The sequence below is a fragment of the Chrysochloris asiatica genome, unplaced genomic scaffold (assembly GCF_000296735.1).
Source record: "Chrysochloris asiatica unplaced genomic scaffold, ChrAsi1.0 scaffold00015, whole genome shotgun sequence".
Lineage (NCBI taxonomy): Eukaryota > Metazoa > Chordata > Mammalia > Afrosoricida > Chrysochloridae > Chrysochloris > Chrysochloris asiatica.
Window position 1 is genome coordinate 17,378,563 of NW_006408533.1, and position 18,284 is coordinate 17,396,846.

Here is an 18,284-nt window from a genome sequence, read left to right on the forward strand (position 1 = left end):
TAACCTAGAGGTCAGCAGTTCAAACCAAAGAGATGTTCCATGGAAACTATACAGATCACTATTTGGTGGAACTGACTTGATGGCACTTAACAATTTAAATATGTTAAGTCCAAAGGCAGAAGAACAAAGAGAGGCTCAGCGGGGGAATCCTTTTATCTGCCAAAATTTATAACATCATTCATACACACAAAGTATCAACTTAAATTTAGCCTGCTGTCTTTGGCTAGACATTTAATTAACTCACCTCAAACCCACCAACTGTTTCCCGGAAACCCTATACAGGGTCATTATGAGTCAGAACCAACTTGATGGTACTGAGCAACAACAACAAAAACAACAATGTGATGACTGGAGCTGCAGTTGCCTTAACAGGGGCAGACTAAATGATTCTGTGGCCTTATATGGCCCGTGGGCCAGATGTTCCCCATCCTAGACCTAAATCGTAGACAATGAACTGTATGTAGATAAAACTGAGACATGAGTCTGGAAAGTAGGCTAAGCCATGAAGGAACATCTTAAGTCTTACTCAGGACTTTACTTGATTTCTAGTGCAAATGAGAACCATTGAAAGACCTTATGGTAAGCTCAACTTTCTGATTACAGTTTTCTAAAATGGACTGAAGAGTCCCGGTGTGGCGCTGTGGATTAATGTGCTGGACTGCATGGTTGGTTTGAACTGCAAGATTGGTAGTTCAAGCTCACTAGCCATGCCTCAGAAACCCTACAATGGGTCGATTAAGGGTAGGAACAAATTCGATGGCACTTAACAACAAAATGGGCTGAATAATAGTGGATGCAAAATTCTAGCTGGAAGTCACTACTATTATACAGAAAAGCTGTTTAGGTAATTGGAGTAGAAAGAAATCCAAGGAACCAAGGGAGTATGTACTATATGGGACAGGAAATGAAGAAGAAAAAAAAGAGTTAGATAACATCTAATTTCTTTTTTGGGCCTTGAGATATATGGTGTTGCCATTTGCAGAGACCAAAACAGAGAGGAGGAGCAAGTATGAAAGGCAGCAAGGCCATAATGTGCTCAGTATCAGTTAAGGTTGAGTTTGAACTGTGTGAGAAGCATTCAAACAGAAATGGCAATAGGCTACTGGACATAAAAATGGAAAGCACAGAAAAGACATCTGAACTGAAGCACAACATTGTCGAGTGTGGATAATAAATAAATACATGCAACATACAAAATCACCCAAAGAACAAGTGAAGAATAGTACCAGAAGAAGACCTAGGATGAAATTCTGAAAAATACCAAATTTTACCAAAAATGGTAAAAGACAACGTCTCAGTTGAAGGATAGAAATACATATTTTAAAAATCAACATATACCAGTATTTGACACTCTGTAATTTTTCTTTTAAAAATGTCTACAGTAACTCATATATTATCTTCTTTTACTACTGAATTCTATAATTTATTGTTGTTGTTATGTGTCATTGAGTCGGTTCCAACTCATAGTGACCCTGTACAGGGTTTTTGATGCTGTAAATCTCTACAGGAGCAGAAAGCCTCATCTTTCTCCCACGGATCAGCTGGTAGTTTCAAACTGCTGATTCTGAGGTTCACAGCCTGATTCGTAACCACTACGCTACCAAAGCTCCTTAAATTCTATAATTTAGAATGCTTTAATTAAGAGTATACCCCATTTTAATGTTGATTCTCAGTCATATACCACATGTTTGCATATAACCTTTGGAAATATCATTCAGAAAGGATACAAGCCAAAGTATAGAAGTTTCTAATCCTAAAGAGTTTTCTGTAGCAAAAAGTCTTAATAGCTTTATGATGATTTTAACTAAATATATTTCAAATAAATTTCCAAAATATTTTAAAACATTATGCCACATACCCACATACTTTTCTTGTTGTTGTTGTTGTTAAAGGCTGTAGAGTCGGGTTCTGACCCATAGGAACCCTGCATAGGGTTTCCGAGGAACAGCTGGTGAGCTTGAACCGCTAGCCTTGCGGTTTAAGCAGACTTTGCAGTGCAGCGCATTAACCCACAGCGCTGCACCAGGACCCCCACATACTAGAATACTCTTAAAATCATTAGAAGCAATATGGGAGGAATACTACATTTATTCAGAAATATTTCAAATTTTCAATGCAATGCCTTCATTCATTCTGAATGAAGTTCTTTCCAAGAGACAACTATTTTTTGACTCTCAAAGGAAAACTGTAATTCAAGTACTCCAAACACCCAAATTATCAAGAGTTCAAAAAAATTTTTTTTCTTCATAGATATAATTTAACACACTTACAAACACCATTTATAGGCAGGTCTCTTTAAATGAATGCTTTGAAGAAATACATTCTTGGTTTTTCATTTTAATGGCTTAAAACAAATTTTAGCAAAAGGACATATTGTACACTGAAAAAAATATTACCTAGTACCCAAACAATGATCATACCTTGAAACATGCTTAAAAGCCTCCACTATAACTGGTGCAAAATCTTTTGTAAACTCCGGCCCCTTCCTTTTGCTGTTCTGAATGACATCATTGGCTAGGTACAGAAAAGTAAGCTTCCTGTTTGGTTTGGCTGAAAAAGAGAGAAAAATTTAAAAGCTACTTAAAATGTCCTCATGTAACTCAGACAAATTTTATAGCACCCAAATTGAGAACAACTACTATCCTTTATATATCATATTAAATTCCAGCTTGTCATTTTATGACCACACTTACAAAGTTGTTGCTGCTTTACTTACCAGTATAACTAACTACTTTTATTTCTGCAGACCAATCATGTGAGAAAAAGAGAGCGCCAAAGAGGCAAGAGGTCAGTGACAGCTCTTTCTGTTTCCTTGGCAGTTTTACTAAATCACCAAAACTAAGTAACATCCTTGATTCTGAGCCTTATCACCAATTCCAAATATATAGTGAAACCCACGTTTCTGTAAGCAAGCATCTCTGACTCTACATATACTAAATTTTATTAAAATCATTGCAAATTATATGAATTAAAGCCACTTAAAATAAGGTAGTGATTTGTCATGTTGTTAAAATGGTACCCTAAATCTAAAACTTCAGTGTGAACTGCAAGGTCGGCAGTTCAAACTCACCAGCTACTCCTTAGAAACCCTGTATAGGGTTGCTATCAGTCTGAATGGACTTGATGGCACTTAACAACAACAAACCTTAAACTGAATTTAAGATTTGTTTAGTACCTATGTTGACACAAATCAATTATGAAGTTATTACGAAATAACAGGAGTACAAAAGAGAATCCCCTTTGGATTACATTTTTTACTGGGAGGAGGAAGCCCTAAACATTGCCCAGTTGATGTTCCTAATATTTACCCTCTTAACATAGCAAATACTTACTGCATTAAAAATATTTTTTTGAGTGTTACTTGAATTCATGGCTTACTACTAAGCTCTCAAAAATATTTAAGAATAAGAATGTAAAAATGTGTAAGATTTCAAAATATATTACTCAACATATTCACAAGGGCAAATCCTATACTAGGAAGGGGAGCAAACACCAAGATTTTTTTTTTTTTTTCCTTGTTGAACCCAGGCTGAAAATCGAGAAGTAACTAGAAATCACCACCATGTATATACCCTTTCCTCCTATTTTCAGGGAAAGAAATTTACTTCCATTTAAAACTATGAACCTTTACCTAGAGCACATAATAAATGAATGGAACTAGTCACAACAGAATATTCCCTGGTGGTGCACTCAGCTGCTAATCAAAAGATCAGTAGTTCAAGCCTACCTGCCACTCTGCTGGAAAAAGATGTGGCAGTCTGCATCCTTAAGATGACATCCTTGGAAATTCTATGGGACAGTTCTACTGTGTCCTAGAGGGCTCACCATGAGCTGTTATTGACTCAACAGCAATTCATCACAATCCACTATGTCAAAAGAAAGTCAAGAAAGTAATTTTAAATGAATTTTAATAATAATTTCTTATGTTTCTGTTGTTCATGTTGTTGTTAAGTGCTGATGAGTTGATTCCGACCCATAGCGACCCTCTATAGAGTTTCCAAGGAGCAGGTGGTGAGCTTGAACCATCGACCTTGCAGTTCAAATGACTCTGTAGTCTGAGGTATTACCTCACAGTGCCACACCAGGACTCCCTTTCAAAAGACAATAGGTGGGGTGGGGTGGGGGTGGGGGTGGGGCTTCCAGCAAGATGGTGAACTAGGCACACTAAAGAGACTTTCTACATTATAGGAGACTAAATGAAATAAAAACAGAGGACAAGCCTGAAACCCTGAGCTGCTTCAGAGGAAAGATTAGACAAGTGGACTGAATACCTACTAGGAGGAGAAGGTGAACACAGGGCAGCAAAAAGTTCACTGACTGCTGGGCAGACGTGGCACAGACATCTTTAACTTTTGAAAGCAGTTATAGATAGACGGCATGGATTCTCACGGGCAATAGAAAAGTTGGAATTCCTTCTTGCTCCCCACATTCCCCTGAATAACTGAGGTGAGGCTGGTCGCCCCCTCCCCCATTTATTCCAGTGCAGAACCTACTCTCCAAGAGTTCTGTGTCACATGGTTTGAGCCACTATGAGACAGATGCCCACTGTACCACCTTGGCACTTGGATTCAAGTGGGCTCTGCTCCAGATCTCCGGATCTAGAGCAGAGTCTACAGTCCTGAATTAGACTAGCAGGTACCTTAATACTTAGCTACCCCCTGCTGCCTGCCCTGTGCATACTGACTGCTGTGCATCTCCTGGGCTCAGCTGGATATGACTGTCATGGGGTCCAGAGCCAGGTCGGTGCAGTGAGTGTTTATTGGCTGCAGCCATGCAAGTCAGGGGTAACGGAGAATGCTACTTGACTCCTTCCTGTACAAAGTACTTGGAATTATGCTCAAGTAAGACATATTTATGGTTGTTTGTAACTACAGGATGTTGATGTTCAGAGATCAGATATTGTTACCAAGGGCTTGGATGTTGCTATAATGCTAGAAACTATGCCAGCAAGGTCACCCATGGTACCCAGGACGTAGAAGAACTTGCAGATGAAGACAGACAAGGAAGAAAGATCTAGTGATCTACTTGCAAAAACAGCCAATGAGAACTATGGATCACAACAGCCTACTACACTCGCTTGTTTTAGACATGTCAAGAAAAAATCAATCTCTGCAGGATGACACCATGTTTAGTGAAGGAGAGGGCCAATTAAGATATGAGAGACTCCCCAGTGAGAGAGGATGATGCACTATCACAGAGTGGACTAGAACATGCCAGCAGTCATAATTGCACAGACCTGGGCAACATTTTGATCTATTATGCATAAGATCACCATGAGTCAGAGTTGACTTGACATCAGCTCTCTATCAATTTGCCAGGGCCATACAGTACACATACCAAAAGTCATCTTTCCTATTAAATTAATAATATGAAAGCTTCATGCAAACTGGTACATGACAGTCCACATCACTAAAAATATTAGTTCTCTTTTCTTAAAGCAATCATAAATATAAAATTATATCCCTGTATGTCTATGGGTATGCATACTGCTATAGGAATGGATGTCACAAAGTTCACAAAAAAATAACATTGTCTTTCAATTCCATTTTTCCCACAAACTTTTTGAACCCTCCTCATACTTATACCAATAAAGATAAGCCCAATAAGTACTACTTAACACTTAATTACATGGCTCCATTTTCTTATACCTCATCTCCCTGAACTAAAACTTAAGCTCTTCGTGGGTAACTATAGCCCCTCATCATGAGACCTTGCATACAAACATGCTTGCACTCATACACACAATCTGGCTGGCTAACATGTAAGAACTTAGTATTACTTAAAAAGGCACAGTTTCTTGGCATAGATGAGCGAGTGCCTCTAGGGCCGCCTCACTTTGTTGAAAGATTTCAATTTGTATTCTACCAATTCCCAGTGCCTTGTTCTTTGCCAATTCCTTCAATGCACCTTGGACTTCTTCCTTCAGTCTCACTGACTCTTGAACATATGATACCTCTTGAAACTGTTGAACACCAACTGATTGGAAGAGATCTGTATTTGTGCCTATTCCAAAGAGAGGTGACCCAGTGGAATACAGAAGTCATCGGACAATATCTTTGATATCCCATGTGAATAAAGTTTTACTCAAGGTAATACAGAAATGGCTACAACTATACATTGACAGAGAACTTCCAGAGGTTCAGGCCGGATTCAGAACAGGACATGGAATGAGGGATATCATTGCTGATGTCTGAATGATCTTGGCTCAAAGCAGAGAATACCAGAAAGATGTTTACCTGTGCTTTATTGACTATGCAAAGGCCTTCAATTGTGTGGATCATGACAAGCTATGGACAACACTGCAAAGTAGTATTCTAGAGCACTTAATTGTGCTCATGAGGAAGCTGTACATGGATCAAGAAGCAGTTGTTCAAACAGAACATGGGAACACTGAATGGTTTAAAATTAAGAAAGGTGTGTGACAGGGTTGTATTCTTTTACCATATTATTCAACCTGTATGCTGAGCAAATAATCCAAGAAGCTGGCTTATATCAGGATTGGAGGAAGATTCGTTAACAACCTGCAATATGCAGATGAAACAACCTTGCTTGCTGAAAGTGAAGAGGACTTAAAATATTTACTGATGAATATCAAAGACCACAGCCTTCGATATGGATTGCATCCCATATGTAAAGAAAACAAAAATCCTCACCACTGAACCAATAAACAATATTCTTATCAATGGAGAAAAGATTGAAGTTGTCAAGGACTTCATTCTTCTTGGATCAACTATCAACACTCATAGAAGCAGCAGTCAAGAAATCAAACGACGTATTGCATTAGGCAAATCTGATTCACAAGATCTTTTGAACGTGTTGAAGAGTAAAGATGTCAGCTTGAGGACTAATGTGCCCCTGACCCAAGCCATGATATTTTCAATAACCTATTATGCATGCGAAAGACGGACAGTGAACAAGGAAGACCATGCTTTTGAGTTATGGTGTTGAAGGAGAATATTGAAAGTGCCATGGGCTGACCATAGAACCAACAGATCTGTGTTGGAAGAAATGTAGCCAGAGTGCTCCTTGGAGGCTAGGATGGCCAAACTTTGTCTCTCATACTTCGGACATATTGTCAGGAGGTACCAGTCGCTGGAGAACGGTATAATGATTGGTAAGGTGGACAGTCAGAAAAAAAGAGGAAGATCCCTAACTAGATGGATTGGCAATGTGGCAGCATCAATGGGTTCAAGTGTGGCAACAATTATGAGGTTGTCCCAGGACCGGGCAGTGTTTCATTCTGTTGTGCATAGGGTTGCTATGAGTTAGTACTGACTCGATGGCATCTAGCAACAACAACAAAAAAGGCACAGTAGAATCCATTAGCTATGGCCTCCAGCTTTAAGAAAGCAAACATGGCATCAACTTCAAGTCAGTGAAAGAGAATGAGCTATAATCCTTAGGTCAAAGATGAGCAGAAGCAGGATATCTGTGAAGCTTCGATTTCAAAGAGCTTAAGGTAGCCATGTGTGATTTAGGTTGAGCCCAAGAAGGAAGAGATCAAGAAAGTACACAACAAGGTGGATAAAGAAAAGTGCATGAAAAATGAACTTCAGTGATTTTTTTTTTACTGTGATGACTAAGAAGATGTCCAAGAAAGATACCAAAGAATAAATCTTGAAAGCTTTCAAGTTATTTGATGACGATGAAACTGGCAAGATCTCTTTCAAAAACCTAAAACACGTGGTCAAGAAATTGCGTGAGAACCTCACGGACAAGGAACTGCAAGAAATAGTGACAAGACGGATCAAGACCATGACCTCCCTTGGAAAAGATTAAATAAATACCATCTAGCTTCATAATTCATAAATTGATCATACTAGTTCATAACAAGAAAATGACAGGAGCATTATTTTCTCACATGTATATTAGCTTTGATAAGATTTAAAAATAAAGTATAATGGTTTTTATAAATATTGACACTTAAAGCTACAGCAGACAGCAACACTGATAAATACAACAAATAACTAAAATACTGTCCAACAAACAGTTAATACATCTATACACATAAAAACTTTTTTTCCAAGAAAGGTCCTCTGCACAGAAAAAAAAAAAAAAAAGCAGCAAGACATTAAACACACACATCACTGCCAGTAATGAACACTACTGCAGGTCTTACAGCAAGAAGTCAGCAGAAAAGCCTTGAAACAAAAATCTACTAAAGATTTATCAACAACTGTTGATCACTTTCATAGATTTCCCAGGGAAACTGAACCACCCCAGACTAGAATGAAGTGCTATAAACCCTGACTCTGAAGTATTAAGCCCACAAATTTTAAGTGTTAAATAACTTGATTATGTTTTCTAAATTTAATTTAAACTGGTGAAAATATGAATGCACTTAGCCCAAGAGTAATTATAAGAGATTATTAGGCCTATGCCACTCATACAATGAACAGATAAATTACAGGGGGACTTCAAAAAGTTCATCATCTTTTATTTCTACTTTCCATGAACTTTTTGAACCCCCTTCATGTTTATCACCAACTATGTTTACAGACACTGTATTAGGAATAAAACAAGCAATTTTCACAGCATAAACATGCAATGAAACATCATCTAGAACATTCTAGTCAGAAGTGCCAGTGGGCAACGTAATGAGGACACTGTTAATTATGTGTGAACCACTAATGGAGTATGAAGCTAGAAAGGAGGAGGGCATTAATACACTGAGAACATAATTTACTACACCTCCTATAATTATATAAGGAGCCCTGGTGGTGCTGTAGGACACAGTGGACTGCTAATGGTAAGATTGACAGTTCAAACCCACCAGCCACTCTGCAGGAGAAAGACAAGGCTTCTATAGACAGCTTCAGAAACTCTATGTAGGCTCACTCTGAGTCAGAATCCACTGGAAGACAATGGGTTTTTTATAGTTGTGTGATGCTGTAGGATAAACACTGAACCACAAGGTCAAACCAGCAGTTGCTCCTTGGAAACGCTATACAGGGCCGTTATGAGTCGGAACCAGGAACCAACTTGATGGCACTTAATAATAATAGCTGTATAGTTCTTTTCACTATATGTCATTCAGAATAAACCTGAGACTTGATTTCAAGGGGAAAAAGACTTTCTTATTATAGCTTAACTGGAATACTGTGACAAAAGCTGAGTGAAATTCCATGAGAATTAAACAAAGGTTTTTTTACATTATCTTTAATATAGTAGAACAGTTCATGAAAGAGTCTGGTCCAATATTTTTGGAGAAGTTCCAGTTTCCCCAAATAAAACCTCCTACCACTCCCATTTTAAGAAAATTTCAAAAATATCTTACTCAAAGTCCTTCTATAATCCAAGGTTATATATAAATAATTACAAAGACGTAACATATATTTTCTTGCATGCCTATTTATTTTTTATATCTTTTAATCCAATGAACTTTATCGATGATTTTAGGTAAGATATAAGAATGATTTGTTAATAATTCCATCCGTTCTCCCATGGATTTAAAGTGCCTAGTTTACCACATGACCATCCAAAATGGGTCTTTTAAATTTCTATTGTTTCATTCACATATATCCCTATCCTTGAACCAGTATCATGCTTTTTATAATTACAATGCCTTTACAGAATGCCTGGATACATACCAAAAGGACACACTACCTCCATTATTGTTTTCTTTCTCGTCATTTTGGTTCTCCCTCCAAGATCATTTCCAATGATCTTCAAAATTAGTCATCAATTTCTAGTAAAAACGAATTCCTTTGGGACTGTTCTAAATTTGTAAATTTGGAACTGTGGTACAATGAATTACTTAACACGGGGCTCTGCTGGTCATACTCTTTGTGACAACTACCAAATGACTGAGTTGCTGTTAAGTGCTGTTGAATTGGTTCTGACTCATACTGACCCTGTAGAGGGTTTCCAAGGAACAACTGGCTCAAACCAAACTTGAGGTCTAGTGCTTATCCTATGGTGCCACACCAGGTTTCCAAATGACTGAGTGGGAAAATGCAAACAGGGTATACAGAATTCTAACATGGGGATTGGTCAATGTTGCAGGAATAGTGGATCTCACTACTATCAAAAAAAAAAAAAAAAAAAAAAAGGTCAGGTGAGGTGTGGAGCACATTCTCTTGACCCTAAGCTCCATACACCCTAAATCTCCTCAATCCAGTAGTCAGAAAGCTGTGACATTGAAGTGGAAGCAGCAATACCAAGAGCACAAGGCATAGAAGCAGGATTCCCAGTCCATGGAGAAAGAAAACCAAGGGCTTAAACTTAAGACAGAGTAGCCTATCATTTTGGGCATTTATCAGCATTGCTAAAAGACCTAACATTACCTGAGCAGGGCAGAGGTCAAGGGGCTTCAAGGCTAAGAGGCCAACAACTATAGGGTAGCATCCCTGAGGGCATAGCAGAGAAGAGACACTCCTGAGCAGAAAAACGATATTCTGAGCATTTCTAACCCTGAATTGTAATCTGCTAAACTTCCCCAAGCAGCCCTATAACGGTAAGTATGTCTGAGTTCTGTGTGGTCACTGCAACAGATTATTGTAGACAGTGCCAATGGAGAGATGGTTGGTGTCAAAATTGGTAAAGAAGATTGGAGGCTGGACGCCTGTCTGACCTCTGTCTCAGAGGAACTGGCCTTGGGCGATACTCAGTTTGATTCTCCTTCCCTTTGTAAAGTCAGAGGTCAGAAGCTACCCCTACGCCATTCTTATAGGGAGTAACTGACCACTTTGCAATAAATATTTACTATGTAATTTTATATATTAATATACTGTCATTATGAGTCTGAACTGACGTGACAAAACTTAATAACAATATTGCTTGTTAAGTGCCATCGAGTCAGTTCCAAGTCATACTGGTATAGTGTTTTCAAGGCATGGCTAGTGAGTTTGAACTGCTGATCTTGTGGTTCAAATGGACCTTGAGAACTAGTGCCTCTTCGACAGTGCCACAACAGGTAAAACCACATTATACTGTGTTAAATCTTACAACAAATATTTTAAACCAACAAAAAACGTGAAAATTACTGTTTAGCAGAGATATATTAAAATTAAACTTGTTAAGATACTAATACAGCATGCTAATCAGAAATGTTTTAAATTTCAATTTGTTGCTCCACATTTAAAGTACAAACATAAAATGCTCACTAGTATTTACACTTTAAACATAATATGCTAACCAGAAATAAACTTGTTAAAAACACTAACAAGACCAAGAAAATACTGGTAGAAAAGAGCAGTCCAATGTTGTCATTCTTGTTGGTAAGTGCCACTGAGTCAGTTCCGACCCATAGTGACCCTGTATAGGGTTTCCAAGGAGTGGCTGGTGAGTTTGAATCACCAACCTTGCAGTTCAAACTACAACACCAGGATTCTAGCAGTCTAATAAACAGTTCTACATAATGTGCCCTGGTTCCAATATATAGACCAATTTGTAAGGGACTTCTGCTTCTGAGAACACAGAACTACATATTAACAATTAACATTAAAAATATAAATAACTATATAAATAACTATATATATATATAAGGAGCTCTGGTAGCGTAGTGGTTACGAATCGGGCTGCGAACCTTAAGGTCAGCGGTTCGAAACTACCAGCTGCTCCGCGGGAGAAAGATGAGGCTTTCTACTCCCGTAAGGATTTACACCCTCGGAAACCCTGTACAGGGTTTCCAAGGCTGTAAATCTTGACAGGAGTAGAAAGCCTCATCTTTCTCCTGCAAAGCGGCTGGTAGTTTTGAACTGGTGACCTTAAGGTTCACAGCCCAATTCGCAACCACTACACTACCAGAGCTCCTTATATATATCTTATACTTCGGATATGTTGTCAGAAAGGACCAGTCCTTTCTGCTTGGAAAAGTAGAAGGTCAGAAAAAAAGAGGATGATCCCCAAAAATGGAATGACACAGAGACAGCAACAATAGGCTCAAACATAACAACTCTGAGGAAGGCACAGAACTGGGCAGTGTTTCATTCTGTTGTGCACTACTCAACAGCACCTAGCGCCAACAAAATCACACATACACAATTAGATACTGAGAGTGAAAAGAATCATAATCTTTTACATTTATGCAAATATTCAGTTCAATAGAATACAACTGAATTTACATACCTGCTTCTGTATTCAATATATGAGGGTGAGTCAAAAATTATCCATACTTTGGCTGTAAATAATCAACTTTTAGAAAAGACAAGTACATCTTTTTCAACATAATCTCCTTGCTTTTCAATATACTTTATCCATCTTCCAGCAAGCTTTCATATTCCCTTATTTAAAAATGTTTTAGGATGAGCTGCTAGCCACGAATTCACCACCATCTTCACTTCTTCATCAGAGGTTAATCTTCACCCTCCAAAGGCTGCTTTCCAGGGGACCAAACAGAAGAAAGTCTGATAGAGAAGATCAGGACTAGAAGGAGGATGATTTAACACCTCAAAACAAAGTTTTTGCAGAGTGTCAACAGTGTGGGCAGACCTGTATCGTCATGCAAAATCACAAAGTCCTTGTATAACAGCCCTAATGACCATCTCACTACAACAAGCTCTGTTTGTTGACTGTTGAACCTTTTTCCTGATAGTGTCCTAGTACTAGTCCTTGAGAATCCAAGAAAACTGTAAGCATCAATTTTCCAGCTGATGGTTAACGTTTGAAATTTTTCTTGGTCAACAATTGAGGATGTTGCCATTTCATACTTCACCGTTTACTCTCAGGCTCATAGTGATGAATCCATGTTTCATTACCAGTAACTATTTTTTAAGGAAGCATTTACCTTCCTTCGAGCGCCAAACCAAATTTTGTTTGCAGCTATCCAAGTGTTTCTGTTTATGTTCTTCCATGAGTTGCTTTGGTACCCATCTCACCCAAACTTTTCATAGTTTTTGAAACCCAAATCTGTCGTGGATTATTTCATAGGCAGAGCCATGGCTGATTTGCCAATGTTTTGCCACATAATGCACTGTCACTAATCTATTTGACAGAACCATTCACGAGCATGCTCAATGTTGTCATCAGCCGTGGATGTGGATAATTTTTGACTATCCGTCGTACTATGTTGTTTTGGTGGAAGTACACAAAGAAAAGCAGGCAAGGCCTTGTGGAGATATACAAGGCAGTTTCCAAAAGTTTGTGGGAAAATTTCATTCTTTTAGTTCCATTTTTTTTCCATTAGCCTTTTGAAGCCCCCTTGTGTGTAGTTAGAAAGAAGGACATTTTAAGAGCTTCACAGATAATTTTGGAAATTCTCTCTTGAAATCGCACCAAAACACATCAATCTATAGTTTCTAAAATCGTCTAAGTTGTTATATGGAATCTGAAATCCTACGGATGAAAATGTAAAACTCTTATAGTTTCTAAAATAGTCTAAGTTGTTATACGGAATGTGAAATCCAAGGGATAAAAATGTAAAACTCTGAAATACTGAAATCCATTGGTCTACTATGTTGGTCATGCTGTTTGAATGGACCTTTTGCTCATGCATAGTTTTGTAGCATTGTGCACTGGTCTTTTGAAAGCCATTAGTTCCCTGAGTTATACAGACATAACTGTTGACACATTTAACCATGAAATATCATAAATATTATAATCAAAATTTCTGAAATAATTAGAAAAGTCTTGAAAATGTAGGGAAACAATAATGAATATGCAATTTGACTAAAGTAAACAATGACTCTAAGAAGCAACAAGAATAAGGGACATTTCTGGTAAACAGAAATACAAACCCACCAACCACTCCATGGGAGAAAGATGAGGTTTTCTCCTCCTCTGATGAATTACAGCCTTGGAAGGCCTGTCTGAGTTAGAGTCAACTCCATATCAGCAGACTGATTTTTTTTGTTTGCTATATAACATAATTTTTACAACAAAATCAGAAACAACAACGAGCTCTTGTAGCACAGTGGCTAAAGTGACTGGCTGCTAACTGAAAGACTGAAACTACCGAGCACTCCACAGGAGAAAGCTGTGACAGTCTATATTTCAGGAAAGATTTTAGTCTTAGAAACTCTACAGTTTCTAGATACAGTTCTACTCTGTTCTGTAAGGCTGCTATGAATTGGAATCAACTCAACAGTAGCGGTTTGTTTTGAAAGGGAGGTGACACAGGTAGATATGCATGCATACATACATACATACATAAGGGCGCTTCAAAAGTTTGTGGGAAAATTCCATTATCTTTTAATTTGATTTGCCCACAAACATTTTGAGGCCCCCTGAAGTATATAGAAAGGTTGTTGTTGTTAAGTGCCATCGAGTCGGTTCCAACTTATAAGGGCTCATAATAGGGTTTCGGAGGAGCAGCTGGTAAGTTCGAAATGCCAACCTGCAGTTCAAAACAAACTTGTGGCCAAGTGCTTTTCCTACAGTGTGTGTAAATACGTGTGTAAGTATAGCTGAATCTGTAGGCACATTAGACATATGCATGTGTGTGCTACATATATATTCATCATAAAGCACAGGGCATAGTTAACAGATATTCCCTAGCAGAATTGGTTTATTAGGCTTGATGGCTTAGGACCATAGTCTCGTGGGACAACTTGGTCAACTGACATAAACATAGTTCATAAAATTTATGTTCTACATGCTAATTGGCTTAGTACTGTCTAGTGTCTTAAAAGCTTGCATCTGAGAGATAGAAGAAAACCAAAGATATAGAGAGCAAAACTCGAATTTTTGAAAAAGGGCAGACTTACTGAACTGGTAGAGATGAGAGGAACCCTTGCGAATGTTGTCCTGAGATACTCTTGAAAGTCAGAACTGAAACATCTCCAAGAGGTCACCTTCCAGCTAAATAACAGACTAGCTCTTATAAAATAAACCATTTCCACCCGTGAGAACGGTCCTCTTAAAATGAAACCGTAACAAGATGAGGAGGGGAGCTAGATCAATGGAAACAGAATAAAATGGAAATAATGAAAATGCTGACATAACCCTGGAAAATGTGACCATTGTCTTTCAACAACCTGAGTAGACGCTGTTAAAGAGAAGCCTAATGTGCTGTGCAAACTTGCAACAAAACATAAAAAATTATATTTAAAAAGAAAAAACAACAACAACCTATACAGGATTGCTATCACTCGGAACTGACTTATGGCACTTAACAACAGGTTGTAAGGCACTCAGAATACAACTGGGGAAGATCTGCCTCCTCAAAGTACAGATGACCTTAATGAATTCAATGAGCAAGCCATTTGGGACACTCATTTGCTGATAGGATGAATCTGTAGGCACATTAGACATATGCATGTGTGTGCTACATATATATTCATCATAAAGCACAGGGCATAGTTAACAGATATTCCCTAGCAGAATTGGTTTATTAGGCTTGATGGCTTAGGACCTCATTTTGATAACTCAAAATGAGGAAAAGCAGATGACAAGCAACAGCTGCAAACATCCATTAATTATCAAAATGTGGAATGAATGAATGATTCTAAAAAAAAAATCAGAATTCACCAAAAATGAAATGGAAATATGGAACACAGAAAGATTAGTATCATAGGCATTAGAAAGCTGAAAATGGACTGGTATTAGTCATTTTGAATCCGACAATCATATGGCTTACTATGCTGGAAATGATAAACAGGAAAAATATTCATGGTCAAAAGGAGTACTGTGAGATCTAATCTTGAAGTACAATGCTATCTGTGATAGGCTAGTATCCATAAGTTCACAAGGAAGATCAGTTAATCCCATTATTATCTTAAAATTACACACCAACCACTAAAGCCAGTGATGATGAAATTGAAGAATTCTGCTACTAATTGTAAGGTGGGTGGTTCAAACCCACCAATCGCTCCTTAGAACCCCTATACAGGGTCACTAAAGTTGTTTCCAACTTGATGGAACGTAACAACAAAAACCAATTTCTTCAGTCTGAAATTAAACAAACATTCAATCAAGATGCACTGATAACTACTGGTGATTGGAATGGGGAAACTGGAAACAAAGAGGAAGGATGAATAGATGGGAAATATGGCCCTGGTGACAGAAATGATGCTAGATATCACATGAAAGAATTTTGCAAGACCAAAGACTTATTCACTGCAAATACCTTTTTTAAACAACATGAATGGAATATACAAGAATCAAATTGACTGTAACTGTGGGAAAAGACATGAAAAAGCTCAATATCATCACCCAAGTCTGTAGAAAAGGCCATCAATTGCTCATGTGCAAGTTCAGGTAGAGGCCAAAGAAAATTAAAACAAGTCCACGAGGGCCAAAATAATACCTAAATCTAGAGAACATCTCAAGAACAGATTTGATGCATTAGACAGCTATGACTGAAGACAAGAAGAGTTGTGGAGACATAAAAAAAAAAAAAATCATACACGAAGAAAGGAAAACTCATTAAAAACAGGAAAGAAAGAAAAGACCCAAATAGAAGTCAGAAGACACTATGAAACTTGCTTTTGAACATAGAGAAACTAAAGCAAATAGAAGAAATAAAGTGTAAGAGCGGAATAGAAAAATTTAAAGGACCACTAAAAGAAGACAAAATCAAGTATTACAATAAAATGTGCAAAGACCGGAGTTAGATGCACACTTGCAGATAATACCTACTTGACCTGGCTTCAATGACTACATGATCAGAGAGCTCAACCAGAAGAAGAAAGAGGAGTTAAAAAAGCATAATCTGATACAATTTGATGAACTTGACCTACACCTATGGAAGCAGTAGCTCAAAAGAGGAAACAAATCCTTACTGCAAGAATCATTCCCACTCCCTCCACACAACACAGAGTAGACGGGGATGGGCAACTTGGACATTGGCTACACAAACTGGGGGTGGGAGGGTGGGGGAGGGCTACAACTGGCTTACAAGCTTTCAAGAGGGAACCTAGATCCAGAGGTCCTGGAGGAAGTTAGAATCTCCAGTGAGTAGTATCCAATCTGTCTAGGCGGGGCTGATGAAATGAAATGCAGATGGGTCTCTTGTGATACAATAGTGAATAATTGTTATCAGGACTGATTGTGTGAGTTGGAAATGTAAAGGTAGACGTTTTATAGCAAGGAAGGGGAGTGATTAACTTTCCAGTCTAGGAACAGAGGTCCCTAAGACCATCAACGGAGAAGAGCGGAGAGAGGAACCCTACCCAGAGAAGCAGCGATGCCTCAGATGGAGGCAGAGATGATGACGTGGACCAATGGAACAGCTGGGGACTTTAGATCCAGAGAGGGAGAGAGGCTGTGTGTTGACAACTGGGGGGTGGGGGGCAGGCTTGCAAGGTATACCCTTTGGTTGGTTGATGATGCATGGAGGGGATTGTAACCATGGCAATGAAATGATATACAATAGAATGAATGTAAAACTAATGTTCTCCCATGTAAACTATCAAATAATTCACAATAAAACATTTATAAAAAAAAAACAAACAAACCAGAGTTAGAAAACCAAAAGGGAAGAATACACTCAGCATTTCTCATGCTAAAAGAACTGAGGAAAACCAAACTATCCCTCATATTGTTCTTGTTGTTGTGAAGTTCCGTCAAGTCAGTTCCAACTCATAGTAAGTAGCCCTGTATTAAGGTTTCCAAAGAGCGGCTGGTGGGTTTGACCTGCTGACCTTGAAGTTAGCAGTCCCTTGCTTATCCTACAGTGTCACACCACAACTCTGATAGTACTATTTCTCAACTGGGTTTGATAATACATTTCAATGGCCACACAGAACTGATACCATATTCACAGTTACGGGATTTATTAGGGAAGTTAACAGGTTACAAAACTCCATGATTCCATGAGACATAGAGGCAGTGCAATGAATCCTACTTCTGCCACCAACTACAAAATGAATGTGGCACCAAACCATCTTCCCCACAGCACTCTCTATTCCTCAACTGGGTTAAATTCAGACACCATATTCACAGTTATTGGATTTATCAGGAAAATAACCAGGTTACAATTCAGGGTAAAAAATTTTAAGGCACAATTCTTCCTGTTGGGACAGCCTCTTTCTGCTCATGCAGTGTTACAAAGCTCTTTTTGGATACACCACTAGCCCATAAGCCTCAGCCTGATGGTCCTCAGCTCTAGTTCTGTGAATCAGCAAATCTAGCTCTCCTAATTAAGTACCTGGAGGCACCTCACTCTGCAAGTCTCCTGCCCCAAATCACTCTGCTTTGTTTGCTCCATAGGCTGAGAAGCCCACCTATGTCTGGTACTCTGGTTCTTGGTTCTGCGGTTGTTCCTCTACCATGCCTTCAATATCACAACTTTCTCACCCTGGGTAGAGGAGATTCACTGCACAGGAATTCTGGAGCATAAAGAACATACTCGTCCTGTTGTTGTTGTCAGGTGCCATCGAGTCGGAACTGACTCATAGCGACCC

The 18,284-nt window shown here is 38.5% G+C and overlaps 1 protein-coding gene across 1 annotated transcript in view; it reads right to left on the reverse strand.

Moving 5' to 3' along the window:
* RPRD1A (regulation of nuclear pre-mRNA domain containing 1A) overlaps positions 1–18,284 on the reverse strand; it is an 83,630-nt gene that overhangs the window by 40,526 nt on the left and 24,820 nt on the right. The window contains exon 2 of the mRNA XM_006835073.1: positions 2,421–2,550. Within this exon, the coding sequence (XP_006835136.1) occupies positions 2,421–2,550 (130 nt within the window). The remainder of the gene's footprint in view (positions 1–2,420; positions 2,551–18,284) is intronic.